The sequence below is a fragment of the Amblyomma mixtum genome, chromosome 2 (genome assembly GCF_055824585.1).
Source record: "Amblyomma mixtum isolate Tamu chromosome 2, ASM5582458v1, whole genome shotgun sequence".
In the NCBI taxonomy this organism is placed as follows: Eukaryota; Metazoa; Arthropoda; class Arachnida; order Ixodida; family Ixodidae; genus Amblyomma; species Amblyomma mixtum.
Genome location: NC_143013.1, coordinates 72,613,920 through 72,633,270, shown reverse-complemented (window position 1 = coordinate 72,633,270; position 19,351 = coordinate 72,613,920). Strand labels below are relative to the sequence as shown.

The 19,351-nt window shown below is 50.0% G+C and overlaps 1 protein-coding gene and 1 pseudogene across 2 annotated transcripts; both read right to left on the bottom strand.

Annotated features, from left to right (window-relative positions):
- Positions 1–8,507: 8,507 nt before the first annotated feature.
- LOC149359719 (NPC intracellular cholesterol transporter 2-like) lies at positions 8,508–9,901 on the bottom strand. The gene has a single exon (XM_089569120.1). The coding sequence runs from the start codon at positions 9,138–9,140 to the stop codon at positions 8,670–8,672; it is 471 nt and encodes a 156-aa protein (XP_089425246.1). The 5' UTR covers positions 9,141–9,901; the 3' UTR covers positions 8,508–8,669.
- A 3,429-nt stretch (positions 9,902–13,330) lies between these two features.
- On the bottom strand, positions 13,331–17,379 carry LOC149359718 (uncharacterized; annotated as a pseudogene). Its single transcript, XR_016288196.1, has 3 exons — positions 17,021–17,379; positions 16,327–16,617; positions 13,331–14,279 (listed from the first exon to the last, which is right to left on the bottom strand). The product of XR_016288196.1 is annotated as an uncharacterized LOC149359718 (transcript).
- Between the last annotated feature and the right edge of the window lie 1,972 nt (positions 17,380–19,351).

Genomic DNA, 19,351 nt, shown 5'->3' with positions numbered 1-19,351 from the left:
TGTGGACGAGAACAAACAATACTAGCGCGTTTTTCAGTCGCCGGCGGCCGGCATCAAGGCTGGCAGGCCGGTCCGGCGTGGCTCGGCCCCGAGCGCCCTGAGCAGCGCGCTGTACGGCACCATGACGCTGCCGCTCTCCGCGCTCGTATTGGCTCCCGCTTCCCGTCGTTGCGTTTTCAGCGCGCGGCTCGTCGTTGACATCCAACAGGTTGGACGCAGGAGACGAGCTGCGATCGGTCGTTACGACGTCGTTCACAACGGCGCGCCGCAGCGAATCGCACACACTTTTCGCACATATGTCCCCGCCTTAAGGCTGAAATCCCATTTCGGCACTCATCCGCAAAAGTCGTTCCTTCAGCTCGGGGTCCATAGTACGAGAGAAGCCGCAGCGACGGTTGCGAGACAGGTGAACACAGCAGACAGCGGGAAAGCGAGCGAGCGAGCGAAAGAGCGCGTCAACCGGAAGTAAACAAACCGATCTCGTCGATGACGTATTTGTGGGCGGAGCATGGTCCCGGCCTGTAATCTTTATTTTTTTATGGTTCGCTCCGGTGTACGAGTTGAGAGGGAAAAGGCTGGTGGTCATTTTTAATAGCCATTATCTCTGGTTCCACACAAGGTAGATCAAAAATTTTTGCGGTAGGATGATGGATCGTTCAATATCTGTCAATACTTCGACTTCTCTTTGCCTGCATGGACACCGTTTCAGGGACCCTTTAAAGAACTGAGTCCCTAAGCCTGAATTTTCACCGCTTGTTGCGAGCAAGCCAATCCGCCTTTTTCACAACAAGTGGCGCCCTCTGAGAAGTGCAGAAAATTCGTCTGCTACGGGCTGAAAAACACACTCGGGAGTCGCAGGCGCGATCTCGTTCCACGAGGAGCCTGCTGCGCCTGCGAAGCGGCAACTGAGTTTGAATGCTGCCACAATCTGTCGCATGCACCTATCACTGATATGCACTGCGCATGCGCAGTAGGAGTTGGCGGTTTTCTTTTCAAAAGGCGGATTGTGCCAAATGGCAAATCTTGCTACATGCTGCTACAAAATCGAGTTTTTGCTCACCTTTGCGCCACGGCGCCAAAAGTCAACTGAAAAACTTTGGCGACAGCGAAACCTAAACTGAAGCTGGCGCTTTCAAATGTTGGCAGCGCGCTCCTGCCACTACAGTGCCACGACCGGAAAGTAGGCGCATGGAAAATTTTGAAATTTCGTATAGTTTGTGAATAGAATGTGCTGTTCGATTTTAGTTGTGTCGAACGGATGCGGAACGCATAACTCAAAATTGCGGATTTTGCTTCTCCCCGTAACGCTCACAGTTTCCGTCTATGGGAGTCATCCTTCAGGCCATGCGGTGCTACGATGAAGCACATGACTGAAACAAAAGCCACATGGCCCGGTCACACAGGTGCCCCTTCCAAAAGTTTTGGCTGTGGCTAGAGTTCCGTCCAGACGGAACTACTATTTGCGTTAGAGTTCCGTCTAGACGGAACTACAACTTGCGCTAAAGTTCCGTCCAGACGGAACTGCATGTAGCAATGGGGTTCCGTCCAGACGGAACTGTATCTGACACCATACAGTTCCGTCCAGCGTTATCTGCCATAAGAGCTATGTCAAGACGGAATTAAAGCTGGCACTATAGCGTTAGGGATGTGTATCTGTTCTCGCTTCGGCGAGCGCGGCTTCGGCCGCTTCTTTTTGAGCAGCGTCCGCTCCGGCGGACGCAGTTGTTGCTGCGACGCGCGTCTTTTTTTTTCTTTTTTCTCTTTCCTCTGATCTTTTAGCTCTCCTCTATCTGCACGTGGCAGCGGTGGTGGCTTGGCTCGAGCCAGTAGCAGGCCCGTGCAATTTCCTTTTCATCCTTCTCTCAGTCACAACAACAACAACAACAACAGGGATGTGGAAACCAGTTTGCTTGCAGACTTTTGCATGTCCATTTAAAAAAGTGGCAATCCTGTTCAGCCTAATGTGTGACAGGATATCCTGTTGCATCATTTTATTTTTCAAGCAGTCAGTGAGATATGGCAATAGATCGAGTTTTGGCTTGGGTTTTTTGGTGCGTTTGCATAATGCTTGTTGACCGTTTGAGTACGTCTTAGTCGTTTTCGCGCTACGTCATCTTGCAGCACAAATAGCGACAGGGCATCGCATCACTTCGCGAAGAGTTTCTGCACTCTGCTTCTAACAGTGTCATTTTCCCGATCCTGCATGCATGCACGGAAGTTATACCTTCGAGGATGTAACTAAACGCTGTATGCGGACAGATATTTTGGTGCCGTATACATGCGTAGAAAGAACATCTGCATACAGCTTTGTCAACTGGTTATTCCAGAGGCAAAGAAATGCTTTATGTGGGTAGAAATCCCCCATTTTGTATAGTATGGACCGTACGGACGCTAGACAGTTTTAGTTTTACGTACGTAGAACCTTCACGCACGTAAACGTGAGCAGTCAACGTAGCGTACGCTCGTGTCACTTCGTACAGTTTTACCTACACGTACGGGACGCAAACTGTGTAGATCTGCCATAAAACCTAAAAAATGCGCTAGCATGTTGCGCCGCGCCATGTAGTACAGATAAAGAAAACTAACTTTGCTTAGTCGAGCTGCTTGGAGCGGAGCCAGGCCAAGCCACAGTGCGGGCGGTAAACACTTTCCCCCTTTCTTCTGACAAACGTTGAGCGTCTTTTTTTCAATAAACTTCAGTTGCTAGTTACCGCTCGTCCTGTCCTCTTCTCGATCTTCAGTCCTGTCAAGTTTGCGGTTATTCCTCCTCCCCAACATGTCTGACCAACTGGCCCAAAGCTTCCCCTTGTTGTATGTTGCATGTTATCTTCAAAGGGATTGCATTCCTTCACGTCCCGCATCATATTTAAATCATCGCTTTTCGAGAAGCGAAGGCGCGCTAGTGTCCCACTCATGTTGACGACGTCTGCGTGTGGAGCCAAGACGTACACCGTTTTGCATTTCCCGCTGACTATGCCGAGGGTCTCGCGATATCCCGCGAGGTTTTGAGCTTCGCGTGGTCTCGCGAGACCGTCGGCACACTCGTTGCTATGACGACCACAAACGCTTCTCCGTCAGGCTTAGGAGCTGCTGAAACGGATTTCTATCTGGAAAACAAAAGCTAGTTCTCACCTAAAACTTCATGCGAGAGCAAGAATGGACCAACTGAAGACAAATACAGCAGTTTACAGCACGATAACACGCCGAGGGATTAGCGGCGAAGCTGTTATCGTTGTGAAGCGGGCGGGCAGGGCGCCGCCATCTTGCCAACGCGACGTACGCAAGCAACGTGAAGACCGCAACGCAAAGATCCGAATCTCGCGTACCTCCGTGCGACTAGAGTGTACTAGAAAGGTCTTTCTAGTACACTCCAGTGCGACCCACACAAATACTTCCCGTTCTGCGCATGCGCACTGGTGAGCCGTAAGCGCTCTACTTACGTGAAGCTTCTGTGTACGTGAAACTAAAGCTGTCTATTGTATGGACGGAGCTCTAGCTGCAGTAAATATTCCGTCTGGACGGAACTGCAGCAGCAGCAAATGTTCCGTCTGGACGGAACGCTAGACACTCCGAAAAGTTTTAGACAGTCTATAGAGTGTCTATAGACTTCTGTCTATAAAGTCTATAGACAAATCCTAGAAAACAGTCTATAGGCAATACAAATGCCATAGACAATCTATAGATTTTTGGCCATACACCTTTAGTAGACTTTTATCTATAGACTATGAATAGACAAAAAGCAATATCTACAGGAAGTCTATTAATAGAGTCAATAAGTCTATAGACCATTTTTATACAGGTGTACGCCTTAGCGCAGCCCGCGTGCTCTCTCTCGTGGTATAGTTTCGTTTTCGCGTTTTCGGTTCTGAGTGTTCACATCACTGCGGCAGTGGTGATGAATTTTTATGACCCAAGGGCAGCTTAGGCCAAAAAGCACCATGGCACAAGGTATAGCAGTCATTACACAAGGGAAGGTCAAAGGCCCATTTCCCAAGCACTTTCCCCTGATAAGCCAAGCACTTGGCCAGGGGAATGCTTGTGCCCATTGTGTCGTCGGTTCGCACCCGGCTGCACTGGGGATCGAGCCCCGCACCTCCCGCATGCGAGGTGGATGCTCAAACCACTAGGCCACCGCCGCGGTCACTGCGGCAGTGGAACTGCATCAGCGCTATGACACTAAAGTTTAGGCCGTGTCTAAACTTGCGAAGCATCATTTGTGAATTTTCATAAAGGTTTCTCAAACTGGAACTATCCGGCGTCCTTGTGAAAGCGCTCTTCGAACATCTTTCGATATGACTGCCACTCCTGTGGAAGCGTCACGAAAGTTTCATGCAGCATTTTACCTAACTACCAAAGCTCTAGTTATCTAGTTATTTTTCACCATGAATAAGAATGATGATGATGGTGATGAATATTTATGGCGCAAGGGCATCTGTGGCCAAAGAGTGCCACGGCTCAAGGTTGTTTCTTTTTTCCTCTACTCAAGGTGGGGCAGAATAAAATATTTATTCAAGGCCCATCTGAATGAAAATCACACTGTGACCAGTAAAATCTTTTTTTTTTGTCTGATTTGCTCACTATCAGCTTTTTTAACGCGAAAGCGTTAAGCCGTCCGTGCCGTAGTAAAGTCGGTGCCACCATTCGTTGTCGGCGTCGTTGACAAGGAGTGAAGAATCCCCAGAGGAGCAATCTAGGTGTGGTCCTCGTAGATCACATGACCTTGTGGCGTCATCACAACCTGCCCATCAGACAGTGAGCAAACTGCACACCGTGGCAGGTGGCAGTTAAATTAATGATTGGTTATCAAAGCTTGCTTGGGAAGAGCAACCTGGGTCGCACAAACTCCACCGGGGGCAGCAGCACCTGCCATCGCAGGGCAGTGGCGCATAGCTTAACCGCGGCACCACTGCACCTGGAGTGCTATGATGACTTCCAGGGATGTATGAATGTTGAGTAGAAAATGACCAACTCCGCATAATGGGCATTAACCCTTTATATCCCACTGACATTTTTAGAAAGTTATTGTTTATGGGGTGAGGCACGAAAAAAAATTGAAACGGTACCTCTTCGTTTTATGGGAATTTTTAGTGTGCCACAAGCGTTGCAGCCAGGAGTATGGGGATAGAAATAACCCGAAAATTCCGACTTGAGACGTACCTCAAGAGCATGAAATTTCTGGAAGCAGTTCAGTTTCTTTGCGTCAACGCACAAGAATTTTTTGTGCAGTCAACTAACAGGTGGAGGTGTTTTTCTACGACACTTTCATTGGCCAGTGGCCAACATTTTATTGCCGTATAGACAGTTCGGAATATGATGGGCTTGCTTCGAAACAACCCGAGCCCCTAAACCTGACGCCTGTAGTGAACTCGTCGGAGAATGAATTGAGCGAGTGCACGGTCATTACGTTCCTGGTTCAATCCGGACATGCCCTCTCGAGAGTGCATCAGGGCAAGTGACACCCTTTAGTTGAGATCGCCCGGCTGCTTATCGAATGAACTTCCTTCAAAAACATGCTCAAGGGGCTCTTCACACCCTCTCAACCCATGTTCTGGCTTCAAAACACTGTTTATCAGACCATTTGATACTGATGCCCTCTTTTACACAGCGCAAACTTCGTTTTTGCTTCTTCTTTTTGGGTCGACGTGGTCTCCACTTGCTCACAGTCTATAGAGTTTTCGCTCGCTGTACGCATTATCCTCTGCGGCAGCGTACAGTAGCCATCAAAACTATCCTACCTCCATGTTTTCGTCCTTACTCCCGCTTGTGTATTTCGAAAGGAACAGCGTGGATTTCCGCGTCAGTCAGACGTTGCGGGCATAACAAGAAAACGCTTTTCGGACGTCAACACACGTACTCAAGTCGCAGCTAGACAACTGAGAAGATTCCCTTAGTGTAAAGAGACTAGGGTACCGCAATTACTCTGACGTAAGCCCTAAAAGAAAACTTATGCTTCCTTTCATTTATCTTGAAGGATGGAGCTCAGGTTCCTGAGTGCCACAAACGTATAGTTAATACAAATGAGCTGAAATGGTTGATAACGAGCAGTGGTGCAAACATAAGAGTGCGCAAGTATATTGACGAAGCTTCACTAAAATGGTTATCAATGTTTTCAACTTGTATTGCGGGTAGTCAGCTGAGTTAGACAGGAAAAAGGACGCACAGTGACTGCCTCGGCCCGTTACACGTGGACTCCATGACTTCAACGCTCAAAATGTTGTTCTGTAGTATATGTGGCACCACCTATCAACCACGAATACACGAACCGACTCACACATTTGTGGCAGCTAGGAATTAGGGGTTCTCCAGCACTTTCTCCATGTTCTATGTTTTCCATGGTAAAGGTGCACTGAAGAGGAATCTGTACTCGTATTTTTTAGCGCTGGAACTCGATCTACACGTTCCGAGCGTTCTTAGAAACTTCGAATTATTGCCCTGTGCGGCCGATTTCCCTAATTTAAATCGGATTAATGTCGGGCTCCCGCTTTTCTTTTTTAATTCCTCGCATACGGTGGGAGGAATCAGCCAACCTTACAACCAGTCCCGTGGCGGTTTGCCGCTCTGCCATCGGCGGAGTGATACGTAGTGATCGGCGAAAGCAAAGAGTTCACGCGTATTTTTATTTCCGTGGGCCTAATTTGCAGCTATATAGTCTCTGGCTAGACCTATTTATTCACGAAAACCTAAAAGAAAGAAAATAAAAGCGAAAGAAAAGTCGCCACGCGACTGCCTGAAAGGCGCGCGTTGGTCCACTCCTCCCACCGTATGCGGGGAACTCAAAAAAAAAGAAAGGCGGTAGCCGGTCGTTAATTCGATTTAATTAGGGAAATCGGCCGCACAGGGCAATAAACCGATGTTTCTAAGAATGCTGGGAACGTGTAGATCGAGTTCTCGCGGCAAAAAGACGAGTTCAGATTCCTCTTCAGTGCACCTTTAAGGCGGAGCTTAAGTCCCAATGGGCACTGGAACTCTCTAAGACGTCCTGTGGACGTCGTAAACGTCTACAGGACGTCCATGGGAGTTTTAATGTTCACTGGGGTGTCCCTTCCAATTTAAAAAGAATCGCTGTAATTGCGGAATTTTGGCGTGGGGTTTATGATTTTTTGTTTGATTGCAATCACAGTAAACATCTGAACTTGCTGTGAAAATGGCCAATTACCCTCTGGCGCATCAAATATAGGTTCACAGGTATCCTACACAAAAACTGGTCTTCTATAGTAAGATGTCTCAAACACGCGGCCCGCAGGGATTTGCCGTGAGGCCCGCTGTCACTGATAATCTGCAAGTGTTAAAATAGTGTCTTGCCTTCCGGTCACCCCTGCCGACGTCAGTAGATAGGTTTCCGTGAGAGAAGCTTTGAATACCACAAAAAAAAGATGAAAAGAAAAAGGCTTCGCTTGACGAGTGGCCCCCTTCACTGGAGCTTCTCTCTTATTTGCTTGGGTTCTATTGTTCTTGAATGTATTTCGATCTACTTTTGGCTATTTTTTGTTTTTACTTTTTCTTGGAACTCCTCCTCCTGCCATCCCCTTGCAGGTACGGTCCCGTGCGAGGCAAAATATTCGTGCGGCTTGAGTGTTGAGATGAGTTAGAGACCCCTGATCTAAGCTAACTAGTCGTATGAATTATACAAGGTGAAATTTCTCACCGCACTGGCATGGCCGTTACCTCCCGCGGAATAAGGAATTAGCCAGGGTTTAATTCCACTTAAACCGATGTGTGATGTGCGAAAGCGCTGTGACGTAAATGGTGACGCCACAAGCGACACCATAGCAACGAGATGGCGCAAATCTCGAAGCTGTGAACTACTTTTTCGGGGGTCATCATCATCATCAGCCTGACTACGCTCACTGCAGGGCAAAGGCCTTTCCCATGTCTCTCCAATTAACCCTGTTCTTCGCCAGTGCGGCCACCGTATCCCCGCAAACTTCTTAATCTCATCCGCCCACCTATCTCCCTGACACCCCCTGCTACGCTTGCCTCCTCTTGAAATCCACTCCGTCACCCTTAAGCACCAGCGGTTATCTTGCCTTCACATTACATATCCTGCCTAAGCCCACTTCTTCCTCTTGATTTCGACTAGGATGTCATTAACCCGCGTTTGTTCCCTCACCCACTCCGCCCGCTTCTGATCTCTTAACGTTACACCTATCATTTTTCTTTCCATAGCTCGCTGCGTTGTCCTTAACTTAAGCTCAACGCTCTTTGGTAGCCGCCACGTTTCTTCCCCATAGGTGAGTACCGGTAAGATACAGCTGTTGTATATTTATTCTTGAGGGGTATTGGTAAGCTGCCATTCATGATCTGCGAGGACCTGCCACATGCGCTCCAACCCATTCTTATTCTAGTTATTTCCCTCTCATGATCCGGATCAGCTGTCACTACCTGCCCTAAATAGACATATTCTCTTACTACTTCCAGCACCGCGCCATCAACTGCGAACTGCTGTTGAGCTATCGCGCTAATATGTGTACCAGGCAAATAACAAGAACGACTCGGGCGACAGCATCTTAATCTTAACTCACCGACGTGTATGTTCTTGCTTTTTAATAAATGCATGGCCTTTTACATAAAATGATTTCTTCGAGTTCACTCGATGGCGAGTGGCTCTTACACTGACATACGCACATCCACTGTCTGCGGCTTGCCTCACCACGCGCATGTCCGTCCGATCACTCGACGATATCCACGGGGAGGAGAACGCAGGCCATGGTTCCCCCACTTTCGTCACCGAGCGCCCACTTGAGTGTGGTCTTCACCTTGGGGTAAGAGGGCTTCACCTCGAACTCCTGCACATACACGTACTTCTCGCCGTTCTTGACAGGGCACTCGATGCCGCTGTTCTTGCACCCGTCCTCGTTGGGCATCTTGAGCGGGATGGGCACCCCAAAGACCAGGCCGTGCGCCTTGGCCTTCACACGGCTGCTGTCCACGGTCGACCAGAACTCCACGTTGAGCGTCACGTTGGTACCCTTGCGCAGGACGTAGTGCTCCTCCTTGCAAGGCGTGTTCACCGTCAGGTCGAGCACCTGGCCGTCGTCCGCCGAGCAGGGCTTCCAGAAGGCTAGACACTGCCCCGCCATCGACGCCACGACGAGGAATACGAGCGCCCCGCCAAACGGTGGTTGCACAAGGCGCACCATGATGGGTGGTGGACTTGTGGTTGGGACAAGCGTTCGTAGGTGACTCGCACAAGGTGGGATCTTTGGCTGCACGCCTGTCTTCTGGTCTTCCGTAGTCAACTGGTACGCCGGATGGCCTCTGTCGCAAGGAGAGCTGTACCAACTGTTGCGGTGATGATAACGCGCAGTCCGTCGAACGACCGCGTGGTTCGATGACCACGGGAGTGTCTTCCGTTGCGACTGCCAGCAGCCGTCAGCACGCGTAGACAGGTGTCCCTTTCGCTGGCGACGCGTTTCCTCGCACGGCGAACTGACGATCAGACCGCCGCCGACGTCGGCCTTGTTTTGTACGCGCTTTGCCGCGCGGCAAGAGATAACGAGATCTGCGCGGGTTTGGAGTTTCGGGTCACTGAGCGGCACTCCTCGGGCGACGACGGCAGCTCCGCGCAAGCGATATGATTGCCGGAGTCAGTGCAAACACTCAACCGCTTACAACGCTGCTCGTTCTCCTCCAGTTGACGCACAATAACAAAGACACTTCCTCTCCGTGTTGACCCTGTAGCACCAATAGTTAGTCCTCTATAACGTGTGGATAATTGGAATCGTCCGATGGGATCGACTTACCAAACGCATTCGCTGGCTTGTAACCGGAGGTCGTTCTAAGGGGCCATGTTTTATATCGCAGCGGTCTCCGTACCCTTGGCTGTCGTCGCTTTTACTTACTTTTTGGTGAGTTGCGTCCGCGTGCATTGCGAGCGAGACGCCCGTAAGCGACCTCTTCGTGGTGTTTGTGCTGAGGAGATTGTGAGCGGGAAAAGAGACTTCGAGTCGATAACCCGTGCATCCGCCATCCGGCGGAAAAGGGTCATTATAACTGCCGCCTTGAGACGCAGTCGCTTTGGGAGTACAAAGTTATCGCTTTCTTAGAAGAGAATTTTGACCTTTTTTTTTTTACTTTGGTGAAATATAATACGAGTACGACTTTAGTTTGCGGCGAGGATTGTGCGTTTATGCTGAGGATGCTGTGGCAATGTTTTAATGCAAAGCATTACTAGTCCCATTACAAAAAAAGCCGGTGGCGTGTGTGTGTACTCGTAGATGGTACAGAAAATCCCAGCGGTGGCAAGAAAAATAGGGCGACGTCATCAAGCGGTCGTATGACGCACACAGCAAGCCGAGAACCGCCACTTCAGACAATCCTTTTGTCGTATACAGCGTTCCGAGTGGTGTTGTACCATTTCTCGCTGCATAGAGCTTGCATGTGATAGTCAAGTTGGAGGCTAGCTTGTGATAGAGCTTCTAACCCACGATATACGCACTTTCAGTTGTATACCTTCCAGACTTTCGTATCAAAATTGCGATGCAATCGTTTGTCATACATCGTTATGGTGGTGTCATACACGCGTGCTTTGGCATTCCCATATATGTAAGCAATCTTGTGTTTGCCGAATCCTCTTTTCCGTTCCTGCGCTGAGCAAAAATAGCGGTTTCACTGGCGCCATCAAGGGTGTAAGCTGGATGGTATAGTCAGCGTGCAGACACGCGCTGACTCGTTGCGCCTTTTCTACTCGCTGCGCGATTTCCAAAAATATGTGACCTGCGGCGACTTAAAAACGCGTGCAGAGCTATTACTCAAAGCAACAGAGTACGGTAGACGAGGCGAAATGTGACATATTCTTACAGGACGCCCTTCTTCAGCGCAATACTGTGGGGAACGCGGGTGTTTTGAACAGTATAGTTAGACGCATACTACGCCTTAGATGTCGCGAAACAAAGTGAATGAGAGAAGGGGTTGTGTGTCTGAGAGAGAGAGATAAATCCTTCAAGCAATGAGCAGCCAGCTGACTCAGTGTTGTGGGAATTGCTGGCGTTTTGCATATTATTTTATATATGCACATTATACACTGCACTCTAAACATGATAAGCCTATATGGGAGTAAAAATAGAGTAAGCTGTCCTCTAGCGCACACCCTTTTAGCGGCAGGTTAGGCTGAAAAAGTTTCAGAGGAGATTTCGATCACTAAATATTGTTGGGTCTGGGCATCCGACCGCTGCCACCACTGTTGGGATTGGGGCACCCCACCGCTGCCACTACTGTTGGGACTGGGCCTCCGAGCCAAGAAACGGTCGCGGCGACGGTGAGTCAAAGGACGATTATGTACAATATGTACAAGGGCTTTTACATGATAGATATATGGGCCAAGAGCACTACGGGTTAGCACAAAGAAGAAGGGCGGCGCCCGGCGGCGAGCGTAGCTCCGGCGTAATGGCTCTTCTGCTGCCCGTCTGCTGCTCGGGCTCAATGCGGCTCCGTTTTTATTGCCGCCGGTGTCCGTTGCGGCAGCCAGCCGTTCAAATCCTCCAATCAGGTCACGGCACTGGCCACCGTTCAAATTAGACGAATGGTCGAGAGGGGCTCGGCCGTTGAAGGCTTGCAGTCTGGAAAGGGCGGCCGGCGAAGCGTCGTATTGGTTCGAACCGACGGTGAGGAGGGGGAGGAGGAAGGGTCCTCGCCGGCGAGGCGGGATGATTCACGCTGCAAGCCGCGACATGTCCGATGAGAGTGTGGGCTTGTTTTTCGCGACGGCGGGCGCGCGGCGCTGGTTTCCAGAGGCCAGCAGAATGTGGGCAAAAGCACAATAATATACGGAATGCTTACTCCTGGCAATGGAAGTATATTCCCACTGCAAAGCATAGTAACATGACAAAGTTAGGAATAGGAGGAGCTTTTAAACGAGTCACCGGAGGTCATAATATTAGCAAATAGAGGAACTTTCAACCTCAGTTCAAATTTTCGTAAATACTAGAACTTCGCATGTTTTGGGGAAGGGATTTGTTTCCGTAGCCAACCGTAAGTATTTCGTATTTTTAGTGATGGAAATCTACCCCAAGGCTTCAGCAGCATACCTAATGACTTAATTTTCCTGTTTCTCCCTTTTCTCCGGAACCTTTTATCCCCTCATCCTTTTCCCTTAGTGTTAGGTAGCAAACCGGTTTCTTCTTCCGGTTAATCTCCCTGACTTTCCTTTTCCTCTTCCTTCGTGCCCCTAAAAGGGATCGAGTGTTCTAGAGGACAGTTTACTACCTCTTTACTACTTTCGTGCTTAGAGTGTAGATGTCGAGAAACAGAGAGAGGGAGAGTGGAGCGTGTGCGTGTGAGAGAGAGAAATCCTTCACACAATGAGCAGCCAAAGATTCAGACCGGTGCCTGCAATCAATAAACTCACTTAACATCTAAATATGCGACAAGGAGGTACTGTTCATTGGTGTTCCTTTAATTCATTTGTAAGCGACACGTCGCCAAGCAGGACTTTCATTTGCGACGAGTTTGCGCCCTGGTTGGATGGTCAGAAACCCACAGTCATTGCTTGCCGATGTTATCTCGCCAAGCTCGGTATGCATGCTGAATCATAAGGCACAATATGCTAGCGCAATACCCGTCTTTACTTTGCGCTATATGTTTGATCACCGTTACATTGACCGATTTCTGTCTATGTGTACAGGGATATTTACAGGACATATATTTATATACTACACAACCTGATCACACTTGATCACCCTGCACGCACATACCAATGCAGCTACTCCGCAATAGAGCCAAAAATTTTTGCTCGTACCCAAGGCAAGCAGTCGCAGTTCAGCAAATTCCACAGCCACAGTGCTTTTTTTGCGTATCTAAGATTGCAAAAAAGTGTTCAGTATTTCTACCTCAAGAATGAGCCTTCAAGCCTGCAGTAACTCTTTCACCGATCGTGCCAATTTCAGAAACAATTTAATCAAGAAAGCGGAATTTGTTCAAGTATTTGACAAAAAAGCCGCTCCAAAGGCTTCGTAATTTTCGTTGCACACATTTTAAAACTAAAGGATTGAAATTGCAGCCAAAGGCAATGTACGTTACATATTACAACATGTGGCTCGTCAGACTGCTCCGCATTAGGACGTGGTCGCTACCTAAAAGCGGCCAATTACTGGCCTACTCACTGACCCATCGACAAAAAGGTTTTGAAGAGACACCCAAGAATACGTGTGTAACACCTCGAAAGCCAAGCAACTGGTTGTGAGACGCTCGTGCGCTTTGAAGACACCTGTGTTCGAAATGACGCTGGGATTCGAAATCTGTGTACGTCCCACATATGAGCTGGATTTTCTACAAGTTGACCATGCAGCAAGGAACACTTCACGACGCGTGTGAACGCAGTGCATATTTTATTTTGGTTCCCTGCGAAGTTGGCCTGCTATGCCTACGGCGTGGCGAGACATGTCAAGGCCTTTTTCCAACTGGAACCTCCAGCAACCACCTCAGGGCATCGGGCGGGGTACGAGCGAGCTGTTCCAGTTGGCCGTTGAAAACGGCCTGCTTTTCATACATTTTTCCCGCTTCGCAGCCGTCAACAAAAGGTTCCATCTTTGCGAGAAAGCATCGCGTCGAGGCTACGAGCACAAAGATTCAAAGGCCTTAATCGTTGCAGCAAGCTTCCTACCAGCCTATCCACCGGGACCTCTTTACGTGATTCAGTCGTAAGCAGAGAAAAGTGCGCGTGGAGTTCTCTGGCAAGAGCTTCCTTCGGCTGTGCTGACGAAAAGCTGGTTTGAGTCAAATGTCCTTCAATTAATGCATAGCTTAGCACGTTCCAGCTGCGAACTGTAGCCCTTGCACTCTTTTTAGCTCACAGGTGAAAATCCCCTAGATAGGCCAGCAGAGTCGTTGCCCCACCACCAGGAGAACATGCGAGCTTGCTTCGCGCACTAGCCGATGTCGTCGGTGGAGTGCAGGCTGAGTCTGGACGGCCTTCGGTAAGTCTGGTTCTTCTTGTACTCCTGGCAAGGCTGCTGTCCCGAGGCTAACGACTGGCCGCCCTGCTGTCCCGCGCCACTGCTGCCATGGATGACGGTGATGGGCACGACCCTCTCATTCTCGACCAGAGGCGGGTCCTTCATGGGCACGTCCACCGTGAGGAAGCCGTCTTCGGTGAGGGAGCACGACACGCGCTCGGAGTCAGCCCCGTCTGGCAGCAGGTAGCGGCGCGTGAACTCCTTGACGACGATGCCCTTGCGGCCACGGTCCTCGGTGCGCACCGCCTGGATGACGGCGTGCTTGCCACACGTCTTCACGGTCAGGTCCTCGGGGTTGAATTGCCGCACGTCGAGCACCACTTTAAACTGCAATGGAATTGAGACAAAGCGACAGCGTTCAGCAAAAGTGCGGCTAAGTTGGTAAGTCAAGACGTGTCTGATTTCAGAGCACCCTACGTGACATGCGGAGGTCCTGGGTTCGTATCCCACCGGTGGCATGTGGTTGCCTCTTCTTCATAATAAATGATACTTCACGTAAGAAAATGATATGTACTGTTAATTTCTCAGTACTGAACGCTGCCAATTAAAAACGAATTCCTTGGTTTCAATTATTGTTGGCTTCCTCCATATGTAACGTCTTAACAGTCCTTTATTTCCTTACCCTTGTTTGCTGTTCGGTTCTCTGATGTAATTCAAGTTAATAAGTAAAAAGATGCGCTTTTGTCAATTTAGCAAGCTTCAGCAAGGTGCCAGTATCTTGTTCAGTATTGTATTTCTTGTCTTTTTACTTACCTTGTTGAAGCAGCAAACTTCCTACTCGATATACTTAGTTGTGATGCGTGCTCTAAGCACCTTAGTGCGCGCCAAAAACTTAACTCGGCGAGTAGCTGAGCTGCATGCACGCGTTGCAGAGCTTTTTGCGGCTTCAAAGCGTGACATTTGCGAACGCCATCTTTGCTCGAATCACGGCTACACAACTTCGCCCTTCCCTTCCAGCTTCTATCGCGCTTTCCCGCAACCCATTCCCTGCGACGGGAGCCCAGAACGCTGGCGTCCTTTCTTATTCGGCCCTCATCGGCTTTCCCTCGCCCACGCGGAACGGGGTTGCTCTTCGTCACTTCATAAACAGTTCCCGCTGTATAGAACTTCCTCTGCCATGCGTAGGTTGTGGGAAGGGCTTTAAGTGGGCGTCAGTAAGTGTTGCCCCTGAAGGAGGCGTATACAGTGAACGGTGTGAGGAACGCCCAGTAGAGAAGAAAGGAATGCGCCTAAGAAATACTCTTAAAGTTCTGTCCTAGTACTGTAAATACCTTCTCAGTGGCGCGCTGTACGTAACTTCAAGGCTTTCAGGATTACAGGTTGGTTGGTTGGTTTATAGGGTTTAACGTCCCAAAGCGACTTAGGCTATGAGAGACGCCGTAGTGGAGGGCTCCGGAAATTTCGACCACCTGGGGTTCTTTAACGTGCACTGACATCGCACAGTACACGGGCCTCTAGAATTTCTCCTCCAAAGAAATTCAACGGCCGCGGCGGGTCAGATACGACCAAATTGTGTCCGAACGGCAGCAATCCTATTTATTTTCTCTTCAGCTTTGAAACGAGGAATGGATGAGAAATGAGGACGCGGTAACCAGTAGAGCGCAGTAAATACTCCAATTAGTCTACTAATCAAGCATGGAAGCTAACAGTAGATTCCACGCACTATAGGTGCGGCTTCGTATTGTTATGAGCAACTGATATGGGTAAACACTGCTGTTTGCTCATGACACAGCGTGTTCATGCATCGTGGATACTGTTACTAAAGGCCCCGAGAACCACTATCCCTGACAGCCAAGAGAGACCCCTATGGAGCTTTAATAGCGAGGCCGCCCCAGAAGAATTCCGAACTGGAGTGCAGCAAAGCATGTGCAGTCGGCATAATATTTTGGGGTGCGTGTTCTCAGAAACAAATTCATATTAGCGCAGTTGTTTAGCTACTCCATCGCGGTCCACTCGCATAGCATTGACAGCGAATGACAGATCGATCCCGTCGTATACTTGCAACTATCTCAGGCGATTGGCTTATATGCCTTCCACATACCTGCCTACTGTACAGTAGTCAGCTTTTACCGTTCCGCTCAGCGCGAATTCTCTTTTCCGTTTCCTTTCCACTTGGGCCTCTGGAACCACCACCATGTCCCACCTCCCCTAATACCAGTTACAGTACGACGTCACAAGAAAGCTTGCTTTTGCGCTGTTTGCAAAGCCTTACGCTCCATGTGGACGAAATGTTCATGGTTGTGCAGTCTACCCTATGGATTAGATTAATCGGCAATGTTGATAAAGTGCTGAAACAGAGTTTAGCGGCGGTCGTCTCGTAACCGGGAGTAATTATCGGCTGCACGACCCGACAGGCACGTGCCCGCACGCTCACCTGCGTCGAGGACGGGTGCGACTGGCACAGCTTGTCTCCCGCTGACGAAGGCGGCGGAGAGACCGAGCCGCAGCGGTAGTCGTCCCCCGCGTACCTGTGGCCGCTGCCGTGGCGTCCCCGGCCATCGCTCTTGTGCCGGCGTCGGCTGGCGTTGCGGCAGCGGTGCGGCTGCTGCTGGCGCTGCTGCTGGTACGGCTCCAGGTCGTCGAAGCTCCGCGCCGAGCTGGCCAGCCGTTTGTGGTTCTCCCGCGAGCCATCGCGGCAGCACTCGCGGCATCGGCACCGGTGCCGCTGCAACGAGTACGTCAACAGTTAAAGCCACAGTGTTGTCGAAGTGGTTTTAGTTGTCTTAATGTTCGGATCATTCATATCGAAGAAGACTGTTGCCGAAGCCATAAAGCAAGTGAAGGAAGACGCAGGTACAATTTTCTGTGCCCCCTTCCTCTATTTTTTCCTAAATCTCTTCCCTTCCTTCCTGTCAGTCCTGAAGCTTTTGCGCCAGTTCCTAAAGACTCCATATGGGACGGTGCGCACTCGCGATATTACTCTTACAGACAGTACAGCGCACACACGCGTGGGATACGTAATGGAGACTCCGTCCACAGGCATCGAGGCCCTTATGACGGGTCCACACCGGTAGCGCAATGCAGTAGCTACCGACGTCACCGAGGGGAGCCGCAGGTGCCTTCCTCACCTGCGAGGAGCGGCGGCCGACCGGGACGGGTCCTCCTCCATCCTGCCGCGAGCAGTTGGAGCCGCTGGCGGCCCCCTTCCGCCACAGGGTCGCCAGCTCGTCGGTGGGACTGCTGGGGCGACGCTGGGCGAAGGGTCGGGGTCCGCTGCCGCGGGTGGGCAGGGTGGCGGCGGGGGCTGCGGTGCTGGGGTGTCGGCCTCCGCGCTCCAGTCACGGCCTAGCGTGGCGTGCCGCCGCTGCAGGTCTGGCCTCCTCCTCCTCCTCTCCCTGCCGCGCGAGGCCACCGTGCCGCCCGAGCTTCCTCTTCCTCCTCCTCTTATTCCTCGGTGCAGAGAGAGAGAGCTCTTTAGCGAAAACATATTTTAGCCAGTGTGCGTAACCATGCTACTCTGCGTAGGAGACTGGAAGGTGGGGTAGGCGGAAGAGAAGTGCAGAGAATATTAGAGAACTCAAACTGGTTCTGGAATTTGTGTACGGACATATCAAGTAGTGATAGGTAAGCAAAAAACTGCGATGCTGCTGCGAAGGGCTGCGGAAAGCGGGATTAGCCATGCATTCAGTATGAGCATTGCTTGCTATAAGACCTGATGTATGCGCATCCCTTCGAGAGAGAGAGAGCAAGATTCAACGCCTTCATTCGCTTCCTTCTATTGCTTATTTGTAAACATGGGACGGCACTAACGGTACATAGTATAGAGACGGAGCCAGGAGGCGGCTGTCAGGTTTACAGCCTTTCCTCCCCCCCCCCCCCCCCCCTTCTCTCTAGATGAGGTCGTTCGCTTACAAAGCCAGCAGCTTCCGGCTTTGCAAACTCCTCTTCACGATGGCAGCTTTCTTTCTCAAGGCATTGCTGGTCTCAACAGGCTTAATTAAAGCGGAAAAGGGGTAACATCAGAACCACCTGCTAACAAGTTGAAATAAATTATGAAGTGCGTGGAACTTTCCAAAGGACGAACTGAGGAAGTTCGAGGGGGAGAGGCACAGTTGTTTCCGAAAGAAAGGAGCCAGCCCAGGTTCCTGAAAGCCAGGAGAATTCTTTTCGCACTCATCCGCGCTTGTAGAGGAGTTTTCACAGTTGGCGGGCTAAAAACATGTATCGAGAAGTAACACGTGCAAAGGATGTAGGCCACTCCACGATAAGTGTTGTTTAATCAGAATGAGTTAGGATAAGTGCACAAGAGCAATTATTATCGAAGCGGAAAAAAAAAAATAGCCAGACTAGGAAGTGCTTGGATGAGCACGCCATCTATCAATCTTTAAAACAAAAGTTGGCTGGGGCTCAACCCGGCTGGAGCTAGTGTACAGAGTGGGAGCTCAATGAGTCCCTCGTTCTCTTTAGGTTTCTGCTTCTATCTTAGCACGTTTCCTCGCTCTATCCTTCGCCAACGCGCTCTGCCGACGTTCTTGATCATAAGAATCATCACATTCAATCGGCCGTCTACGATACACACCCGAAGCACTGCTTTCAGCGCGCGACTCTCCATGGCTACTTGCGAACGTCTAGCAACTCTTCGCGCTTTTTATTATATTATCAGATGAACGGCGACTCACGTGGTTCAGCGCAACTGCGAGGTGAGCGTTAAATCGCGTTGTTCAACTCAGTTGCGAAGGCGAGTGAACGCCACCGGCTCCACGTGCTGCAGCTGCGCCGAGGCGCGGCGAGTCGCTTGGCATGACGTCACAGCCACACCCCCGCTCCGCCGCTTGGTCATTCTTCGGAGCGACATGACCTTGAGGCTTTGCAAGGGAGGAGTAGAGCTTACGCTCCAAAGGAACTCCCTTACCTTCGATGCTGTTGATTATACGCATGTAATTTGATGTCGCGGCAATGCGTCATCTCGTTCATCATCCCTTGTCTTTTGGTGCGCTACAGCTCGGAATCAATGTAGTTTTACTTCAAACTATCCTTAGTGTCCGCAAATCTCTATAGCCACCAAGCAGGCTGAAAAGACAAGTAATACCAGGGAAAACGTTAATCGGAAGATCAGCAAAACTTGTTGTTGGGCTAGTTGGTTACCCATGCTTTCAGAGGAACCAGCGCAGAAAAGGACTATGGACGAGGAAGAAGAAGGACGACACGGAAAGAGGACAGCGCCTCTGTCCGCGCCGTCCTTCTTCTTCCTTGTTCGTTGTCCTTTTTTGCGCTGGTTCCTCTGAGCTCATCGGAAGACTTCTAAATAAAAACACTGTGGAGTGACAATTCAGGCTAGTTGGAGACGCAAGGCAGCACAACGAACACTGAAGACAGAAAGAAATACAGCACACGCGCTGAACGTTGTCTTTCATTCTGTAATGCATGTTCGTTAAGTTGCTTTGCCACTTACTAAAAGG